General features: G+C 42.3%; 1 protein-coding gene across 2 annotated transcripts in view; it reads right to left on the bottom strand.

Annotated features, from left to right (window-relative positions):
* BANP (BTG3 associated nuclear protein) overlaps positions 1-22,715 on the bottom strand; it is a 517,523-nt gene that overhangs the window by 454,097 nt on the left and 40,711 nt on the right. For both annotated transcript variants that reach the window (XM_030204572.1, XM_030204573.1), the window contains exon 2: positions 3,166-3,313. In XM_030204572.1, the coding sequence (XP_030060432.1) occupies positions 3,166-3,235 (70 nt within the window). In that variant the 5' untranslated portion in view covers positions 3,236-3,313. The remainder of the gene's footprint in view (positions 1-3,165; positions 3,314-22,715) is intronic.

Raw genomic sequence — 22,715 nt, 5'->3', positions numbered from 1 at the left:
TCAGCTATATGGTAAGCCGTATTGTAGAAAACCTTTAGCATCATATCTATCTTAGTTTAATGTTCTAATGCTTATTAGGTGTATCATTAATATTATGCTAACATCTCTGGTATTTGAATTCCAGTGCTGTTAAATGTGTATATTTTTGATACTGTTTCACAGTAGTTCTATTATTAAGTTTCAATCTACTTTATTCAAGTTTACCTCATTTATTGTATTTAGTTTATTCTTGGTTATTTTACTATTGTTATTCTGTTAACAAAATTGTAAGTTTTATGTTAAACTGTACCTGCTGTGCATCGCCTTGTGTGAATCTCTTCAAAAAGGTGGTTAATAAATACCAATAAATAAATAAATAGAATCTCTCCCAGTGCATTACTAAGACCATATATTTAAGGCTTCTGTTATTATAGGTGTCTGAGGTGTTTATGGTTCTCAGTCTCCATCTGCTGGTTGGAGTGCACAACCCATCTATGCCAGTCTGGAGGGATGCTATGGGATTTGTTATAAAACAAGTTGTAATTACTCAATCCTCATTTATCTTGTTATTACCACTTAATGTATACTATCCTGCATCACTTTGTGTACAGTTAATCACAATAAGTTGTTAGCCACATTGAACCTGATCTGTTGGGATGCGAGATATAAATTAAATAAGAAAAACAAGTTCACTATAGGAGGATTTCAATTATGGACCACAGCAAGCAACTGAAATGTGTGCTCCAATGCCATCCATATAGTTAGCAACGCAAAGGGATTACAGCTAAAGAGTACAGTACAGTTACTCTAAGTTTTCCAAACAGTTGCTTATGATACTTTTTGTTTTTTCAAACTAAATTTCAAGAGCGCTAATATCTCCCAATATACATTGGCACAACTATCAAATTATTTTTATCACAAGGCATTCTGCAGGTTACTGTTCCAATGTATTTAAAAAGTATTTCAAGACTGAAAAAAGTGTAGTCCTAGCTGGATTCCTACAATTCATAAAGGCTTTGGAAAGCTCAGTTTTCTTTTAGAAACATGTCGGCAGATAAAGGCCATATGACCCATCCAGTCTGCCCATCCTCTGTAACCCCTAATTCTTCCTGTTTTAAAAGTAACAGGTTCAAGTCCTGAGGCTTTAGTATGTCCATAAGCAAGGCCTTTCACCCTCCACTGCCTTAGAACAGCAGACAAAGTCCATTTGAATGGGAAAATTTGTAATTTACTTGTATTTTAGAAATCCAATCTCAAGGTAAGTTACAAGCAGGTATACATCTGAAATCCAAGTCGTCCTTCTCAATAGCAGCATTTGTGAATCTCACCAGTAAAGGGATAGACACAAGCATGCGACTGATGAGGGACAATTGATGTAAGTAACACGGTTCACTTAAAGGTAAAGTAGATGTCACTGGGGCTTTAAACCCAATAAATATTAGGTGTTTGTAACTTGTAAATTTGGATATTTATTTTCCAGCTAAATAGGAGGGGTTTTTGAGTGTGTACTGCAGTGCAGACTGAATCAAATACATATATATTTGTAGTTTATTTGCTAATCCGTTACTCTCAGCATACTACTTCATTATTTTTGAAATTCAAACTCTGTAATTTTAATCTAAACTGTCAAGGGACCTATTGGAAGAGAATAAGAAGTTAATTTTGAAAGCATATTTTGGTATGAAAATGGTCTCTTTCTTTGGACAAAAGATTATGGATTTTCCCAGATGTTGCAAAAACTACTTAATTAAGACGTAATACCTTCCTACAGTTAAGACCAAGAGTCTTGACTTTGGGGGTCTCTTTTTTTCCCTGAAGTTTCCTTGTAAGTGTCTGGTGACATTTGGGAATAGTTCTTATATATTTTTAGATTCAACTCATTTTTTTGTTAGAGAAGGAAAAGCTGAAATAATTTCCTTTTTTTTAATGGCAGGTAAATAGGATTTACATAATAATTTGTGTCTCACTGTGTATGCTTTTTGAACAGCATCTCGGACTAATGTGTGATGCTTGTTGCTCATTTGGCTCTTAGTACATAAGTACATAAGTAGTGCCATACTGGGAAAGACCAAAGGTCCATCTAGCCCAGCATCCTGTCACCGACAGTGGCCAATCCAGGTCAAGGGCACCTGGCACGCTCCCCAAACGTAAAAACATTCCAGACAAGTTATACCTAAAAATGAGGAATTTTTCCAGTCCATTTAATAGCGGTCTATGGACTTGTCCTTTAGGAATCTATCTAACCCCTTTTTAAACTCCGTCAAGCTAACCGCCCGTACCACGTTCTCCGGCAATGAATTCCAGAGTCTAATTACACGTTGGGTGAAGAAAAATTTTCTCCGATTCGTTTTAAATTTACCACACTGTAGCTTCAACTCATGCCCTCTAGTCCTAGTATTTTTGGATAGCGTGAACAGTCGCTTCACATCCACCCGATCCATTCCACTCATTATTTTATACACTTCTATCATATCTCCCCTCAGCCGTCTCTTCTCCAAGCTGAAAAGCCCTAGCCTTCTCAGCCTCTCTTCATAGGAAAGTCGTCCCATCCCCACTATCATTTTCGTCGCCCTTCGCTGTACCTTTTCCAATTCTACTATATCTTTTTTGAGATACGGAGACCAGTACTGAACACAATACTCCAGGTGCGGTCGCACCATGGAGCGATACAACGGCATTATAACATCCGCACACCTGGACTCCATACCCTTCTTAATAACACCCAACATTCTATTCGCTTTCCTAGCCGCAGCAGCACACTGAGCAGAAGGTTTCAGCGTATCATCGACGACGACACCCAGATCCCTTTCTTGATCCGTAACTCCTAACGCGGAACCTTGCAAGACGTAGCTATAATTCGGGTTCCTCTTACCCACATGCATCACTTTGCACTTGTCAACATTGAACTTCATCTGCCACTTGCACGCCCATTCTCCCAGTCTCGCAAGGTCCTCTTTGTAATGTGAATTAGTATGCATTGTGGTTTTTTTTTTTAATATGGATTTGTATTGTTTCAATGCATATTTCTGGATACATTTAGATAAATGTACATTTAAAATTTCAATGTAAAAAAAAATTGGTAATAGTTGATATAATACGAAAACAAATAGTCTGTTTTACAGATAATATATTTTCAAACTATCTGAAAACCGAATAAAAACTGCCAGACTTTGGCATTGTCCTCACCTGGGTGATCAGGGTTCAGGTCTTCTACTGCAATCTGAACCACTTCTGCTAAATCCTGTTCTGACATCATTTGGAGTCATGTAGTAATAACAATGGAAAAGGCAGGTATGGCAACTTGCAACTCACAGCTCTGTCAATGTTTGGTAATCTGTACAAAATGAAGAGAGAACAGTGAATTAGAGGGTCTGCTGGGCACAGTGATAACTTACAAAATCCAAAAACAAGTGTGTATGTAGATATATATGAGTTAGCATTAAACAAACTTTTTGATGTTGATGTTACAGATAGACCTCTTTCCTTTTAAATTTATAGTGATAAGAATGCCTCCCTGCGTGTTGATACAGTACACTGCCACTTGATTGTCAGTCTGTATTAATACTACTTTTTTTCTCCAACACACAGAGCAAAAATATGGAGAGTATTTTAGAGAATCTTACAATTCTAGCTGGTTGATGAGTAGCAATGACCTGGACTGCATACATCATGAGACAACTCTGCATGTTTGCAGATGGAGTCAGTGGACAAAGTAGCTTAGTGGTTAGAGCAGCAGGCTGAAAATCAGAGAAGCCAAGGTTCAAATTCCACTGGTGCTCCATGTCATCTGGAGGAAATCACTTCACCTTCTGTTGCTTCAGGTACACAAATTAGGGGGATGTTTACTAAGCCACGTTAACAGTTAGCGTGAGTTTTACTGCATGTTAGACATTAGTGTGCACATGGGCTAACCTTTAACATGTGCTAAAACAGCTAGATGCTTAATACGTTGAGTGTGACAGGGGCCAAGCAGGGCCATGGCTAGCCCTCATGACTGCCAATAACGCAGCTATACTTAGCACCATCTCAAGAGGAAGCACTAAGTGCAGTCATGTCAGGTCCTGCACAACTCACACCCACACAAATTCCCCCTCACGATCCAATCCTCCCCAACAGAATCATCCCCAACCCCTCCCCCAAACAAAATTACATAGAAGCACCATCCCATTCTCACAACTTCTCCCCCAAGAGGCAGTCGGACTCCCCTCATGTCCACCCGGACCCCCCCCCCCCCCCCAACCTCCCCAGAATTTACCCAGAGGCTGACACTGGCAAGCTACTAGAACGGAGCAAAAGCGGTCCATTTCTTTTTCTGCTGTGTTGAGCTCTGGCAACAACATGACCAACATGACACTAGCAGTAGTCTCACGGTATTACCACTAGGGGACAGCCTAGTCATTGAAGGCTGACTCCTAGCAGTAGTACCATGAGACTACCACTAAAATCGTGGTGACCATACTTTTGCCAGAGCACGATGGGGCAGGAGCAGAAGAGGACTGCTCCTGCTCCATCCCACGAACAGCACACCAAGAATGGCTCCTGGGGATTCCGGGGGGGGGGGGAGGGGAGGGGGAGGGGATCTCGGTAGGACTCTGGGTGGGAGGGGGAGCCAATTGTCTCTCAGGGGAGGGGGTGCGAGAATGGTCAAGGCTTTTATAGAATTTCTTGTTTGGAAGAGGAACTTTCAGGGATCTATCAGATGAGAGTGGTCTTTCTGGGGAGGGGGATCTAATCAGATCGGGATGTGGGAATCTTGTTGGGAGGATCAGATCGGGAGTGGGATGACCTTGCGGGAGGAGGTGATTGGAAACGGGGGAATCTGGTATTGCTGCTGTCAGAGAAAAGCATGAGCTTTTAAAAAAAAAAAAAACATGAATACGATGTCTCAAGGGTTGGGATTAAGGGTGGGCAATTAGAAACTAAGGTCAGCAGTTTTGTTGAGAGATTTTTTGATTTCTCTTATGACTTATCTTCTTAGCCAACTGCAGGTTATTTATCTTTCTACTAATCTCAGACTCCTTCCTCCACTTTCTATCTCAGTTGATAACACCCTCATCCTCCCCCCGTCTCCACCACTGCCAACTCCAGGCTCCGCTCATTCTGCCTTGCCTCACCCTATGCCTGGAACAATCTTCCTCAACCCCTACGCCAAGCCCCCTCCCTACCCATCTTCAAATCTCTGCTTAAAACTCACCTCTTCAATGCTGCTTTCGGCACCTAACCTTTCGTGAAATATAGTATGCCCTATCAGACTGACTCTACACTTGTCTTTAGATTGTACACCTGTCTTTTAGATTGTAAGCTCCTTGAGCAGGGACTGTCCTTCCATGTTAAATTGTACAGCGCTGCGTAACCCTAATAGCGCTTTAGAAATGTTAAGTAGTAGTAGTAGTCTCATCTGCCCGCAACCTCAGAGTCATCTTTGACTCCTCCCTCTCCTTCTCTGCGCATATCCAGCAGATAGCCAAGACCTGTCGCTTCTTCCTCTTTAACATCAGCAAAATTTGCCCTTTCCTCTCTGAACACACCACCCGAACTCTAGTCCACGCTCTCATTACCTCTCGCATTGACTACTGCAACTTACTCCTCACCGGCCTCCCACTTAGCCATCTATCCCCCCTTCAATCTGTTCAGAACTCTGCCGCACGTCTTATATTCTGCCAGAACCGATATACTCATATCACCCCTCTCCTCAGGTCATTTCACTGGCTTCCAATCAGATACCGCATTCAATTCAAGCTTCTTCTTCTTACCTACAAATGCACTCAGTCTGCTGCCCCTCACTACCTTTCTACCCTCATCTCCCCTTACGTTCCCGCCCGAAACCTCCGTTCACAGGACAAATCCCTCCTCTCTGTACCCTTCTCCACCACCGCCAAACTCCAGGCTCCGCTCATTCTGCCTTGCCTCACCCTATGCTTGGAACAACCTTCCTGAGCCCATAAGCCAAGCCCCCTCCCTGCCCATCTTCAAGTCTCTGCTTAAAACCCACCTCTTCATTGCTGCGTTCGGCACCTAACTCTTACCGTCCAGTAAATCCAGACTGCCCCAATTTGACCGTTCACTTGTCTACTAGATTGTAAGCTCTTTGAGCAGGGACTGTCCCGCTATGTAAATTGTACAGCGCTGCGTAACCCTAGTAGCGCTTTAGAAATGTTAAGTAGTAGTAGTAGTAGGTAGGCCCTGTGGGCCAAAACACAATTCATGTCAAGTCTATTGAAGATTTAATAGAGAAGTTGGTAGCATCTTTGGTGTGAGAATTTTTGTTTTGTCACCTACAGTGTTTTGTTTGTTTTTTTAACCTTGATTTACCAGTTTATCACCCCATGCCCTGGTAATTAGAGCAAATATTACAATTGTATAAGCCACAGCAAAATTTAAGGTCTGAATTCAGTAAACGTGTGTTTGTACTAGGTCTGAATAAGATTCATTATGTTGAAAGATCTGCATGTGCATTTTCCATAGCAGGAACAGAATATGTATGTATGTATGTTTTTGTAAATTTTTTTTCTGTTTAAAAAAGTGCTGAAAACAAGTTTGTTTTTGCAGGCACTCTTTTAAAAAGAGTAATCTTTTTTTTTTTCAAATTATGTAATCTGAGCAGACTTTACTGTTAGGTCTTTATTTTTATGTACTATTTTTAATTATGCATGTTTGAATTATAAGCTGTTTAAGTTTTTTTTTTAGGCAGGTTAAAAGATTTAAAAATAAATAAACAAATCAACCAAGATACGCTAACCGCTGTAACTACATCCTCTGGCAACAGGTTCCAGAACTTAACAATTCCTTGAGTGAAAAAATATTCCCTTTTTTGAACCTTTTCTAATTCTACTATACCTTTTTTTGAGATATGGTGTCCAGAATTGGATGGGTGCTCCATGCATCAGATGGAGGAAACAGAGAGGGCACTGGGACATCTAGAATCTAAGAATAAAATTTTGCATTTTGTAAAGTCTTTGTGCATTGTGTATCAATGAGGCATGCTGGAGCCGAGAATTAACAATTTTTGGATATACCCCACCTCCTGGAGGGGAGCAAACAGGCAGAGAGGTAACAAGAAGAGCTACCAAAATGATAAAGGAGATAGAACGTCTCTCAGATGAGGAAATGCTAAAGAGTTTAGGGCTTTTCAGCTTGGAAAAGAGATGGTTGAGGAGAGATATGATTAAGATATACAAAATCCTGAGTGGTGTAGAACGAGTAGAAGTGAATCAATTTTTTTAATTTTTCAAAAAGTACAAAGACCAGAGGACACTCAATGAAGCTACATTGAAATATTTTTAAAACAAATAGGAGGAAATATTTTTTCACTCAACAAGTAGTTAAGCTCTGGAACTCACTACCAGAGGATGTGGTAACAGCGGTTAGCGTATCTGGGTTTTAAATATTTCCTGGAGGAGAAGTCCATAGTCTGCTATTGAGATACACAGGGGGAAGCCACTGCTTACCATGGAGTTGGTAGCATGGAATGTTCCTATTATTTAGGTTTATGCCAGGTACTTGTGTCCTGGATTGGCCACTGTTGGAAACAGGATATGAGGCTAGATGGACTATTGGTCTGACCCAGTATGGCTATTCTTATGTTCTTAAGTCACCATATGTTGGTGAGGTTACATGGCAGGCCAACCACCTTTGAAGTTAGATGACTCTTGAAGCAGTGCAGTGAAGTTAAGCAGCTCAAGCCTCAATAAACAAGCTGCCACCCCACTGCCAGTTCCGCAAATCAAGTGAGAGATGAGGCTTGCAGGAAGAAACCGGCTATAGCTGCTGCCTCACCAGTGCACAGAGTCAAGTGGAGGAAGAAGCCACAGACACTCAACAAACTTCTCTCGCTGTGCCCTGCCCCTTTCTCAACCTCCCCCACCATGTGCAAAGTCAAGTGAGTTCCTTCTTGATTCATCTGTTGGATCAAAGTGGAATATAAGCCGCTGTGGCCTGGATTGGCCGCTGTCGTGGACAGGATGCTGGGCTCGATGGACCCTTGGTCTTTTCCCAGTGTGGCATTACTTATGTACAATATAATACAATACAATCTCTACTCTCTCACAGTTGCTATCCTTCAAGAAGCAGCTGGGACGACAGGGGCTGCAGGGCCTGTTGTGCTGCCTAGTTGGGCAGTGGGAGTGGAGGTTCTGAACTACAGGGGATGGGGAATGCTGTTTACCCAGCTAGGCCATGAGGGAGACCAGGAGTTAACTTCTGAACCTTGGGGAAGGAGGAGGGAAAGGGCAGTTAGATACCAGACAAAGGGGGCAAGAGATGCCTGAATGTAGGGAAGGTGCAGAATGAAAGATGCTCCACCCCTAAACTATACTTAAAAAAACAGCAATAACAGACGAGACAAAGTAGAAGTTTCACTTTTCCAAATGAATTTTATTACTTATGGCCATAATTTTAAATAGATCAATTAATTCATTTTTTTTCTTTTTACAAAAGCACATACAAAACAGACACTAACTTGTCTTGTTAAAATGTTGCTCTACAATCACTGACCCAGCATAGAGCTAAGTTACTTACCTATACTAGATGTTCTCTGAGGACAGCACGCATATATTTTCACATGTGGGTGACATCGCCCATGGAGCCCAATGCAGATACTGCCAAGTGCACTGTCAACTTTAAATCTTTGAGGCAGTGCCCCACTGCACATGCACGTCCTGCCCAATACTCGAGCCCTGTACCAGCAATACAGTACTAAAGCTAAAAAGACAACTCTAACGGGAGGCAGGAGGGATATGAAAATATGTGCCTGCTGTCTTCACCTGCTACAGATAACTTAGCTTGCTCAGAGGACAAGCAGGCATAATTTTCTCACATGTTGGACTCAACAGCTACCAGGCTAGCAACATAAATGAATTTTGCAACTAAGTGATAACAGTGATCATAATATGATCAGATTCTTGGAGTAAGTATACACAGGAAATCCAATATGTTAGCTAACTTTCAAAAAGGAGAATATGGAGAAGAACGGTGGGAAAAAAAAAACTTAGAGGAGCGACTGCGAGGGTCAAAAATTTACAACAGGTGTGGATGCTGTTCAAAAATACCATCCTGGAAGCCAAGGCCAAATATATTCCGTGTATTAAAAAAGGAGGGAGGAAGACCAAGCAACAGCCGGCGTGGTTAAAAAGTGAAGTGAAAGAAGCTATTAGAGCTAAACGAAAATCCTTCAAAAAATGTAAGAAGGAACCAACTGAAAATAATAAGAAACAGCATAAGGAATGTCAAGTCAAATGCAAAGCGCTGATAAGGAAGGCAAAGAGGGACTTTGAAAAAAAGATTGGGTTGGAGGCAAAAAACACAGCAAAAAAATTTTTTAGGTATATTAAAAGCAAGAAGCCGGCAAAAGAATCGGTTGGACCGCTAGATGACCGAGGGGTAAAAGGTGCGATTAGGGAATACAAAGCCAGAGCAGAGAGATTAAATGAATTCTTTGCTTTGATCTTCACCAAAGAAGATTTGGGAGAGATACCAGTGCCAGAAATGGTATTCAAATCTGACGAATCGGAGAAACGGTATGAAATCTCTATAAACCTGGAGGATGTAATGGGGCAATTTGACAAATTGAAGAATAGCAAATCTTCTGGACCAGATGGTATTCATCCCAGGGTAATGACAAAAACCTCCTGCAAATCTTCTAGAAGAAGAGATAGCAGACCTTTGTGGCCCAGACAGAGTTTTAATAGTATTTGTATGTTTTTTTAATTAGGTCACAGCAACCAAATAGTGGAGATAACCAAGGACCAGGGTGTACCTAAAATTATTTCTTGGTTATCTCCACTGTTCAGTTGTTGCTCTTTTATTCATAGAGATTTGTCCCTCTTGTTTGCTTTTAATTAGGTTGGTCACTTCCTCAACTTTGTTACTGAACAAATTTTCTCCATGACAAGGGACCTAGAGGCTCCTGTACAGCAGATTTCAGCCACATAGCTCACATCCAGAGCCAGGAAAGATGCCACATTGCTACTCCTAAGGTGGAAATGCGTGAAGAGACATCAAAGGTTTACCTTGCCAAATATTTACAAGTCCAGAAGTTTCATGTAAAGCTTATGAAATTTGTCCACCTTCTCAGGTGGAAGAAATTCTGCAAAGGAGAGTGTATTAGAGATTTTAAGTAAATTATGGAATAAAGTTAATAATCTAAGATACGATTGGTTAGCAATGAAGCTTGAAAAGTTTTTCTGACAAAAGAGTCTAATATTCTAGCGAGTTTTCTCAAACCCAGTGCATTTCTGTATTCTATACATTCTATCAATTCTCTTTGGAGCGACCTGAACTGTCAATGGAGTCTCAGAGTTTTTGATTAGAATATTTTCTACATTGTATGACGCAGAACAGTGATTCCTTCTCTAGGAGGAGGTCATAATCTAGTACCTCAGAGTTCTGAATGAGGTTCTTCCTCTGTCTCTAATTTGAAAGGTATGGCTTGAGCCATCTTACAGACAAGGCCAGGAAACGATATACATTCTGGAGGAGATGTACATCTCTCAGGTGGAACAGAAGAATCAGACAGGATGCCATAGAATGCCTCATGTGGGATGTTCTGTGGGTCCTGATCCATCTCCCAGGAGAGGTCTGAGTCTGACACTTCGAAGTTCTGTTCATGGGAAGTACACGGAAGAGAGTGTTTACTACAGTGTTAGCTCTGCATCGAATTGCATCAAGGCAGATGAATCTCCAAGGTTGGAGAAAGTTCCTCTGTCAACAAAAACGCATCCGTCAGTCAGGTTTGTGATGGCCCTGACAATCGGCATCAAGCCAGTGTGGGATCTCTCCTATGACTACCTCTCTGATATATTAATGGGCTGGGCTGAGACTCATGCAAGCACCCTGTAAGCCTGTAGAAACTGCGTATGCAGTAGCCCTGAGAGCTCTTCTTTGAGCACTGCCTGGATTTCATCCTGTAGAGTAGGCGTCGGTACCGGCTCAGTAAGTAGTGTGGATGCAGCTCGTATCGAGGATGTCAATGAAGGGGAGGTGTTGGTAGAATGCCTAGAGGGAGAACGATGGCGATGCTTCTTAGCTTTGTTTTATGCTGCATGTCCCTTAATACACGCAAAACCAACGAAGAGCGAATAGAGTCCTTGCATAGCTGAAGTACTGAGTCTGACATCAGACCATCTCAATGTTGTATTGGTGCACCCAATGTCAATGCCAACACAGGTTCCACGTTGAGTACCAAATCCCTTGCCATGTTCGATGCAGATGTTGGTGTCAATGAAGAACCAAAAAATTTTTCATGCTGAACTCCGCAGGCTTTAAGGGTCCTCGCTTGCCATGTGCAGGCAGAGGGTACACTGTATGTCTCAGTGTTCTGGACCCAAGCAGTTATGGGGGTCTATGCCTGAAATAGTCCTATTGCATTGAATACACATCTTAAAGCCACTCAGCACCCTCATTGACATGGAAGGAAAAATGGCTAATGCAAGGTCAAAAGGCTCACTGGCCCGGACACCTCGAATAGTCACGTACCCAAAAATGGTCAATGTTTCTCAGGCAAAAGATGGGCTCAGAGGGCCCAAAGTCTGAAAATTGAAAAATGAAAAATAATTGAGAAAAATGAATAAACTGAATATAGAAAAAAAAAAATATGAAGAAAACAATCCCTTTCAAAACAATCCCAAAAAAGGAAAGGCACTAAAAAGGCAAACGTTTGATGCATGGAGGAAAGATTTTATAAAACAACCTTTCTGCTCCACGGAAAATGACATTATTAGTCCCACAGGTAGGAAGGCAGCCGCGCATGTGCAGTGGAGGCACTGTCTCAAAGATTTAAAATAACAATGCACTTGGCAGTGTGCACACCAGGCTCCGTGGATGACATCATCCACATGTGAGAATATTATGCCTGCTTGTCCTCAGAGAACAAGAAACACTATTCAGAAATACTTACTCAGCAATACTGGACAATGCTCAAAGTCTTAGGCGCCTGATTCAGGCAAGTCTATTTATCCTTCCCTCCACAAGCAATGAAAGAGACTCCCGATCAACAAAGTCTAATAGGAAGGCCCATTGTCCATTACCTGAATCTGAAGGCAGGTCAGATTAGGCACAGTGACATCAGAATGGTCCCTGGGCAAACATAGAGACTACTCTGTAGTGGTCCTGCTCATAACTGTATGGGACAAACATAGAAGATCCCTAAATAGCAGGAGTGGAATTTTAGTGTAGAGCTTTTGCACCCAAAGCAAAATTTAAATGACTTTCTGAACTTCACAAAACGACACGGAGGGAATAATTTTGGCAGGTAGGGCAGAACCCTGCAGTACCCCCTTCTCTATGTGGGGTGCTGCATCCCCTTGTGCTTTCACTGTCACTCATTTACAGTCCAATGGACGAGTACTCTCTACCAAAGATTTATTAATAAATAATCAACCACCATCCTTTTTAGACTATATTTGGGATAATCAATGTTATAGTATTTTTATGCCTTTTAAAAGTCTTCTTGTGTGAAAATCCCATGACCTGGGAGAAGAAGTATAAATGTATGAAAGCTGAGCAAGAATGTCTGAATGATATGAAGGCAAGCTTTTGTGTACCAGCCCTTGAAGTGCTATTTGTAAGTACCTGATTTTTGTTCTTGTTGCATGAAGGTTTTTTAACTGTTTACTTTGTTTGGTTTTGAATTTGATTTATTGTATTTTTTTTAGGCATTTTACCATTTTTTGTCTGTTTTGGAAGACTCTACTTACTATTAGGTATGTGTGCCCTGTGGGACCCTAACAGGTTTGTGTCCCCTTTTTAGCTATTTTAGTTTAGTTTATTTATGTACATTATGATTTTGCTTCACTTTCCTTTTTAAATGGACTTATTTGAGTAAGCTAAGACGGACCAACTAATATGTATTAGTGTGTCTGCGTATTAAGATTTATGCCTTAAGTTACAATTGATATAATTTTTTAATGTTTTAATTACCTTTAGTTTTTATAATTATATTTTATTAATCATATACAATGTATTATTATATTTGGTTTTATATATATCTGCTGTTTATTTTGAATTTTATTATATTAGTTGTAGCTCCTGATGCAGCCTCTAGGAAGCAAAATGTGGCCAAGTCAGACTATCAGCCTTATTTTCGAATGTGATGGGCACCCATATTTCGACCCAAATCGGTATAATCGAAAGCCGATTTTAGGCGCCTGCAACTGCACTCTGTCGCGGGAACGAACAAAGTTGACGGGGGCGTGTCGGAGGCGTGCTGAAGGCGGGACTGGGGTGTGTTTATCGGTCAAGCAGAGATGGGCACCTTTGGCCGATAATCGAAAAAAATGGAAGTTTTTAGCGAGAATTTAGGTCACTTTTTTTGGACCCTTTTTTTTTCACGATCAAGTCCCAAAAAAGTGCCCTAAATGACCAGATGACCACCGGAGGGTATCGGGGATGACCACCCCTGACTCCCCCAGTGGTCACCAACCCCCTCCCACCAAAAAAAAAAAAACAACTTTAACAACTTTTTTTTCCAGCCTGTATGACAGCCTCAAATGCCATACCCAGCTCCATCACAACAGTATGCAGGTCCCTGGAGCAGTTGTTAGTGGGTGCAGTGGGCATCAGCCAGGTGGACCCAGGCCCACTCCCCCCCACCTGTTACACTTGTGGTGGTAAATGGGAGCCCTCCAAACCGCCCCCAAATCCCACTGTACCCACATCTAGGTGCCCACCTTCAGCCATAAGGGCTATGGTAATGGTGTAGAGTTGTGGGCAGTGGGTTTTGGGGGGGGATTTGAGGGGCTCAGCACCCAAAGGAAAGGAGCTATGGACTTGGGAGATATTTTACTTTTTTTTTTTTTTACTTGTTACAAGTGCCCCCTAGGGTGCCTGGTTGGTGTCTTGGCATGTGAGGGGGGCCAGTGCACTATGAATCCTGGCCCCTCCCACGACCCAATGCCTTGGATTTGTTCGTTTTTGAGCTGGGCGCCTTCGGTTTCCATTATCGCTGAAAAACGAAACCGCCCAGCTCAAATCCACACATATCTGATGCATTTGCCCGGCACAAACCGTATTATCGAAAAAAAAAGATGGGTGCCCATTTTTTTCAAAAATACGGTCTGTCCCGCCCCTTCGCGTACCCGTTCTTGGACATAGACGCCCATGGAGATGGGCGTTCGCGTTCGATTATGCCCCTCTATGTGTACTTGACAGACTGGAATAAAGTGTGTTCAACATTAGAAGACGTGTCTTCTGCTCTTTATGGACTGCTTCCTGAACCATACCAGATTCTGAAGGCTTATGAATGGATGGAATACATCTCATTCTCTCAACAAGAAAGTGAAGCATCTTAGGGTCAAAAGAATTACCACTTTGATATGCAAGTTTAAGCCTGTAGATTGAGCTGAATCTTGGTGACATCCTATAACGGCTGAACAATTGCCTAAATCATGTGTTAAACAGAGGCATAACACACAGACCCCGTGCTCACCTTTGATGCCCATCTTTCTATCACAAATGGAGCTCCTCTTAAAAGTTGGCTTTTCCTTTGACATATTGAAAAGCATAGCAACTAGATCAAACTCAGTGAATAACAAAAATGATCTAAAGGGTAAAAAGTGGGCTTGTCTTTTTTTCATTTTGTTTGGTTTTGTTTTATCTTTATTTATGCCTCTGGACAGTAAAAAGTGGCAAAAGACAGGGGCTGAGAGAGCTACAAAGCACATCCATTAGGCAGAGGGGATAAGAAAAAACTGAAGTGCCTCCATGTGGGTGTAATGCACTGGAATAGACACAGGCAAAGGTTTTCCAAGACAGCTGCTCCATCCCATCTCCAGCAGATATCATCAACCACTTATGTGGAAAGCAGGCAGGTAGAATTCAATTGAAGAATTGCAACAAAATGCTTTGTGGTTAGACCAAGAAGAGCCAAAACCGAGCTTCTCATCTTTCCCCCTAAACCTACCTCTCCTCTCCCCCCCTTTCTCTATTTCTGTGGATGGAACTCTCATTCTCCCTGTCTCATCTGCTCGTAACCTTGACTCCTCTCTCTCCTTCTCTGCTCACATTCAGCAGATTGCCAAAACCTGTCATTTCTTTCTCTATAACATCAGCAAAATCAGTCCCTTCATCTCCGAGCACTCTACCAGAACCCTTATCCACACTCTTATCACCTCTCGTCTTGATTATTGTAACCTGCTTCTCACCGGCCTCCCTCTTAGCCATCTCTCTCCTCTTCAATCAGTCCAAAACACTGCTGCGCAACTCATTTTCCGCCAAAGTCGCTATGCTCACATAGCCCTCTTCTTAAGTCACTTCACTGGCTCCCTATCCGTTTTCGCATTCAATTCAAACTTCTCTTATTGACGTCTAAGTGCATTCACTCTGCCGCTCCCCGGTACCTCTTCACTCGTCTCTCCCTACACCCCCCCCCCTTGGGTACTCCGTTCTGTTGATAAATCTCTCTTATCTGTCCCTTTCTCCTCTACTGCTAATTCCAGACTCCGTTTCTTTTATCTTGCTGCACCTCACGCCTGGAATAAACTTTCCAAGCCTGTACGTCTAGCCCCCTCTTTGGCCGTTTTTAAGTCCAAACTCAAAGCCCACCTCTTTACCACTGCTTTTGACTCCTAACCACTGCTCATTTGCCCTATCCTTTATCTTCACCTCTTTATTCTCCTACCCTTAATTGTTATGTCTGTCTCCTGTCTTATCTAGATTGTAAGCTCTTTGAGCAGGGACTGTCTTTTTGTGTATGGTGCACAGCTCTGTGTATGCCTTGTAGTGCTATAGAAATGTTAAGTAGTAGTAGTAGGTATCATCAACCACTTATGTGGCTGTTTCATCTTGCTCATCAACAGAGAAAATAAAATAGCTGAAAATATAACACATACATGTTACACTGTTAGACTAACACTGCTCTTTAACCAAGTGTGAATACTTAGCCTTCTTTCCTTACTTTCTACTTAATAAAGAAAGGAAAGCAGGCAGGTAGAATCCAGTTGAAGAACTGCAACAAAATGCTTTGTGGTTAGCAAAGATGTCTAAACTTGGCTTCAGCAGATGAGAATCTATGTCATAAACTATTCTGAATGGGAACACCATCCAGTGCTAGAGTTATTTATCCAATATCATTTCAGCGCCAATAAAAACTATCTTCCAAAATTCAGATCATGGTCAGTCTATACTGCTGTCCCAAAAGTTCTATGAAAAAGCCCCCAAGGCACCTGGCAACAGAACAATGCATTTGCATGCTATTTTGGCAAAATAGATCTACCATTCCTCAGAAGTCCTTGGGAATCAGCTAATGTTATACTAGACTCGATGTTTCAAATTCTCACTAACTGCAAAGAACTTTGTACATCCAGGCGTGCCATTTGGCCTAGACTTCAAGCACAAAGGGAGCCATAAATGTAAAGTTCTGCTCATTTTAATTAGTACATTTTCACAGAAAAGGGCTAGAAAAGCATTTGGAGTACGGTTCATGGGATTCTCTCCAACCCCTCTGTGTTTATGAATGTAGGTATGGATGTATAGCTGTAGGAGTCTCACTCAGAGGAAAGGATGGGACAGCTTAGTTCGTGACTTTCTCCCCCACTCTTCACCCCTCCCAGAAGTAGCATAGAGTAAACTGAAAGGCCAAGTTCTGAATAAAGCAACAAGTGAATGTGGTGACTGTGTAGGCACTCACTCTCTGAATGAAGTGGCTTTGTGATTACAGCAGTGGGCTGATAACCAGGGAAACTGGACAAGTCATTTTCCTCTTCAGTTGCCTTTGGTTCAAACCAGAGATGCCAAGCAGAGTGAGATTTACAGGCAATGTGCAGGGCTATAAATCTGGAAATATTTAAGTGTAAAAAAAGGCTTCACAAATCACAGAAAAGTATATTTAGCTTTCTTTGGTCCCTTTCAAAGGACACAGAGCGCAGGCAGTATTAAGCCAGTTTTTGAAAGGAATCTGGGCAGCTAATTAGTCACATGGGTAAATTCATCAGACTGAAAAGTTATTTCCATTTAGTATATACATCACTACATTTGTAGCAGTAGACTACTCCAGGCCAAATTTTCAAAGGGAAGCTCTATGAATATAATAATGGCCTCACCAGAGAAAGACACACAAAACACACACACTGGATTTTCACACATGCACACGTTTCTGGCATTTTGCTGTTGCCTACTGCTTAGCTCTGCCCATCATCGTATAATGTTCTTGCAATTAGTGACAACTCTCTACTTCAGTCAGCAGCACTCCCCCCACCCCCTGGCACTCCTCTCATCCATGTTAGCTCAGTGCCTCAAAAGCAGGGCTCAGTCTCCTCATGCATAAAAGCATTACTACTTATACAGTCCTGAGAAGCTCTCCCCCAGGTATACCAGTTCCCTTCCTGTGACTGGACAAGCCTTCAAGTACTCTGGCCCCAGTGCTCTCCCGTTGGCTGGATCCTTCCTCCAGTCTCTACTGTTGGAGACACTGGAAGAGTACAGGAAAGCTGCAGATAGAGGTTTCAAACTGAGAAAGCAGTCCAAATACATTTGTCATCCTTCTAAATTCTGCACATTAAAGCAAGTATCTATAGAATCCTGAAAAAAATAAAAAAGAGACAGCAATCTTAGCCTCATGAGTCTACAGCCAATTCAATTCTTGTATACCGCTAATATCCCCTTTCCAGGGTTCAGTGCGGTTTATAGTCTAGGTGAGACAAAGGCAGATAGTGTTAGTGTGAGGTATGAGAAACATTAGAGACCATTGGTGTCATGCATGAGACTAAAAACATTGAAGGAAAGGATAATGGATGATACTAGGAAGTAGAAGTCATGATGCATTACTATGAAGCAGTCTTTGGGAAGAGAAAGGTTTTTAGCCTCTTCCTGAAGTTGAGGTACCTGTTTTCTGTTTTAATGGGACTTGGGGAAAATCCACTATTTCTGGGATAAGCAGTATAAAATGTTTTGTACTTTTTTGGGATCTTGCCAAGTATTTGTGACCTGGATTAGCCACTGTTGGAAACAGGATACTGGGCTTGACGGACCTTTGGTCTTTCCCAGTATGGCAATACTTATGTACTAAGATAGAGAGGTCCATATTTTGACTCCAAGTATAGGGAATAAAGAGCTGAAAATTTTCTGATTTCGAATTGCCTTTTCAAATGGCGATGCTACCATTAGTTGCTGTTTCAGTCTGTTAGACTGGACCAGATATAGCAAAGTGGTCTTAGTCAGTAATTCAGAGGTAAAGCCCTCTAAACAAGCAGTTTTTAACCCGAGTCTTTCTGCTATAGTGCAGTTTGTTTAGATGAGCCGAAAAACACTAGTAGATCTATTCAATCTGTATATTAGTCTTGCAGCTGTATGGAGTGGCCTAGTGGTTAGGGTGGTGGACTTTGGTCCTGGCGAACTGAGGAACTGAGTTCGATTCCCGGCACAGGCAGCTAGCTCCTTGTGACTCTGGGCAAGTCACTTAACCCTCCATTGCCCCATGTAAGCCGCATTGAGCCTGCCATGAGTGGGAAAGCGCGGGGTACAAATGTAACAAAAAAAAAAAAATTCTGTATGATTTGCAGTTTTTTCTGTTATTCACACTTAATACCAAGAACTAGAGCATTACAGTAATCCAAGTGAGGTAGGACTAACATTTGAACTAGTAGTGTGAAGGCTTTTTGGTTGAAAAATGGTCTGACTCGACGTAGCTGTCTCATTTTGAATAGTGTTTTCTTCCATAGCTGATTAATATGGGAAGAGAAGGTGAGTAAAGAATCAAGCAAGACCCCTAAAACTCTGGTTTCAGATTTGACTGTAAAGCTTTGACCGCTGCACAAAGATGCTGATGATGGGACCTCAACTCCCTTATTTCGGAACCACAGGACCTTGGTTTTTTGTGCATTCAATATTGGTCAGGGCCCAGGTGCTAACAGCAGTCATACCATTTGCTACAGGACTGAGTTGGTAAGAGAAGCAGGATGTCATCCACGTAGGACAACAGTAGTTCATTAAGCCCCAGGTGTATTGAGGCAAGGGATGAAATAAAGAGGTTGAATTGGATCGGTGAGAACTTTAAATATCCTCTGTTTGAGAGCACCTCACTACCCTGTCTGCCTATCATATCCAAAAAAAAAACAGGTTCTAGCTTCACCATGTCCAATTGTCTCTAAATTCATAAGCGGTCTCCTTCATATCAAACTTTCAAATCTATAGTCGATGGCCTCATGTATGTTACAATCCAATTTATTATTCAGGAACCTTCATGCAATACCATAATGTATTCTTCTTCTTTACTATGTATGTATGCACATGGTATATATATATACAGTGGGGGAAATAAGTATTTGATCCCTTGCTGATTTTGTAAGTTTGCCCACTGACAAAGACATGAGCAGCCCATAATTGAAGGGTAGGTTATTGGTAACAGTGAGAGATAGCACATCACAAATTAAATCCGGAAAATCACATTGTGGAAAGTATATGAATTTATTTGCATTCTGCAGAGGGAAATAAGTATTTGATCCCTCTGGCAAACAAGACCTAATACTTGGTGGCAAAACCCTTGTTGGCAAGCACAGCGGTCAGACGTCTTCTGTAGTTGATGATGAGGTTTGCACACATGTCAGGAGGAATTTTGGTCCACTCCTCTTTGCAGATCATCTCTAAATCATTAAGAGTTCTGGGCTGTCGCTTGGCAACTCGCAGCTTCAGCTCCCTCCATAAGTTTTCAATGGGATTAAGGTCTGGTGACTGGCTAGGCCACTCCATGACCCTAATGTGCTTCTTCCTGAGCCACTCCTTTGTTGCCTTGGCTGTATGTTTTGGGTCATTGTCGTGCTGGAAGACCCAGCCACGACCCATTTTTAAGGCCCTGGCGGAGGGAAGGAGGTTGTCACTCAGAATTGTACGGTACATGGCCCCATCCATTCTCCCATTGATGCGGTGAAGTAGTCCTGTGCCCTTAGCAGAGAAACACCCCCAAAACATAACATTTCCACCTCCATGCTTGACAGTGGGGACGGTGTTCTTTGGGTCATAGGCAGCATTTCTCTTCCTCCAAACACGGCGAGTTGAGTTCATGCCAAAGAGCTCAATTTTTGTCTCATCTGACCACAGCACCTTCTCCCAATCACTCTCGGCATCATCCAGGTGTTCACTGGCAAACTTCAGACGGGCCGTCACATGTGCCTTCCGGAGCAGGGGGACCTTGCGGGCACTGCAGGATTGCAATCCGTTATGTCGTAATGTGTTACCAATGGTTTTCGTGGTGACAGTGGTCCCAGCTGCCTTGAGATCATTGACAAGTTCCCCCCTTGTAGTTGTAGGCTGATTTCTAACCTTCCTCATGATCAAGGATACCCCACGAGGTGAGATTTTGCGTGGAGCCCCAGATCTTTGTCGATTGACAGTCATTTTGTACTTCTTCCATTTTCTTACTATGGCACCAACAGTTGTCTCCTTCTCGCCCAACGTCTTACTGATGGTTTTGTAGCCCATTCCAGCCTTGTGCAGGTGTATGATCTTGTCCCTGACATCCTTAGACAGCTCCTTGCTCTTGGCCATTTTGTAGAGGTTAGAGTCTGACTGATTCACTGAGTCTGTGGACAGGTGTCTTTCATACAGGTGACCATTGCCGACAGCTGTCTGTCATGCAGGTAACGAGTTGATTTGGAGCATCTACCTGGTCTGTAGGGGCCAGATCTCTTACTGGTTGGTGGGGGATCAAATACTTATTTCCCTCTGCAGAATGCAAATAAATTCATATACTTTCCACAATGTGATTTTCCGGATTTAATTTGTGATGTGCTATCTCTCACTGTTACCAATAACCTACCCTTCAATTATGGGCTGCTCATGTCTTTGTCAGTGGGCAAACTTACAAAATCAGCAAGGGATCAAATACTTATTTCCCCCACTGTATATAGCATGATCTGTTCCATGTATATTACGTTCCATGTATGTTACCATGTACGTATGCAACTTAACGCAATACCATTTGTAATTCTGTTACCCGGAAATACCAACCACCACTATGGCAAATATAAGCCACATTGAGCCTGCAAATTGGTGGGAAAATGTGGGATGCAAATGCTACAAATAAATAAATAAAAAGGTACCAGTCCCATGGAACCTGAATATTATGTTTTCTTCACTCATGACACCACCTTTTTGAACTGATGGGAGTCCTTGTCGCTGTAAGTATCTCACATGTAGCTAGCAGAGAGCGCAACCTGAAGAATCAGTGAGCTTCAAGTCTTAGTCATACACAAACATACACAATTTATGTGGTCCTATTTATGCAGTTACTTTGGCCAGTTAAGTGCTCAATATCAGCACTTATTTGGCCAAGTGCTGATTCTGCCCCCCCCCCCAAAAAAAAAAAATAGTTGGTTTTGAAATAGGTGCTAACCGGACATTTTCAGTGTCACTGAAAATGACTGGTTAGTCCCAAACAAACAATTTAACCAACCAGGAGACGTTTCTGGTTGGTCAAATCGTTTTGAATATCGACTTGTAACATAGTAACATAGTAGATGACGGTAGAAAAAGACCTGTACGGTCCATCCAGTCTGCCCAACAAGACAACTCATATGTGCTACTTTTTATGTATACCCTACTTTGATTTGTTCCTGTGCTCTTCAGGGCACAGACCGTATAAGTCTGCCCAGCACTATCCCCGCCTCCCAACCACTGGCTCTGGCACAGACCTTATAATACTGCCCAGCTCTATCCTCGCCTCCCAACCACCAGCCCCGCCTCCCACCACCGGCTCTGGCACAGACCGTATAAGTCTGCCCAGCACTATCCCCGCCTCCCAACCACCAGCCCCGCCTCCCGATCTCGACTAAGCTCCTGAGGATCCATTCCTTCTGCACAGGATTCCTTTATGCTTATCCCACGCTTGTTTGAATTCCGTTACCGTTTTCATTTCCACCACCTCCCGCGGGAGGGCATTCCAAGCATCCACTACTCTCTCCGTGAAAAAATACTTCCTGACATTTTTCTTGAGTCTGCCCCCCTTCAATCTCATTTCATCTCTTTAGTGATGTGAAAAGGTATTTTATTTATTTAACACATTTATACCCCACATTTTCCCACTAGTTGTCGGCTCAATGTGGCTTACACAATACCATAGTGCAGGCTACAGTTAGTAAAATACAATTAAACAATGTAATAATAAGATAGTAATCGAATAGGTATACTGCCTACCTCCTACCCTAAGCCTCACACACATCAAACGTGAGAAAGCTCTCCTCACTCTGGACTGTGAACAAGCTCTTGCACACTACATGACAAGAACTGACTTCATCAAAAAGTCCGTGGAGCTTTTCATCTCCTTTCACTTCAAAGTTGTTGAAGTTTTTTTGGCTTCAAGTCAGGTAATAGAAGACAACCAAGCAGGGTTATGCTGATTCTTTAAACACTGAAAAACTTCCCTCACAGCAGTGATGATATTCACTGTATGCTGCACAAAAAGTCTTTGCAGAGCCCTGTTGTTGTTGACGTAACTGCTGTATTTGATACAGTTAATCATGATTTGCTGTTCAATGGGTTATCTCTGATGGGGATGGGGAAGATGTTTTACAGTGGTCTAGACTCAAATGTGGAGTGGAGGTGTGGCCTAGTGGTTAGGGTGGTGGACTTTGGTCCTGGGGAACTGAGGAACTGAGTCCGATTCCCACTTCAGGCACAGGCAGCTCCTTGTGACTCTGGGCAAGTCACTTAACCCTTCATTGCCCCATGTAAGCCGCATTGAGCCTGCCATGAGTGGGAAAGCACGGGGTACAAATGTAACAAAACAAAAAAAAAAAACAGAAAAGGCAGCC

The sequence above is a fragment of the Microcaecilia unicolor genome, chromosome 5, assembly GCF_901765095.1.
Source record: "Microcaecilia unicolor chromosome 5, aMicUni1.1, whole genome shotgun sequence".
NCBI classification, from domain to species: Eukaryota; Metazoa; Chordata; class Amphibia; order Gymnophiona; family Siphonopidae; genus Microcaecilia; species Microcaecilia unicolor.
Note: the sequence above shows the minus strand (reverse complement) of the source record. Positions and strands in the feature narration are given on the sequence as shown.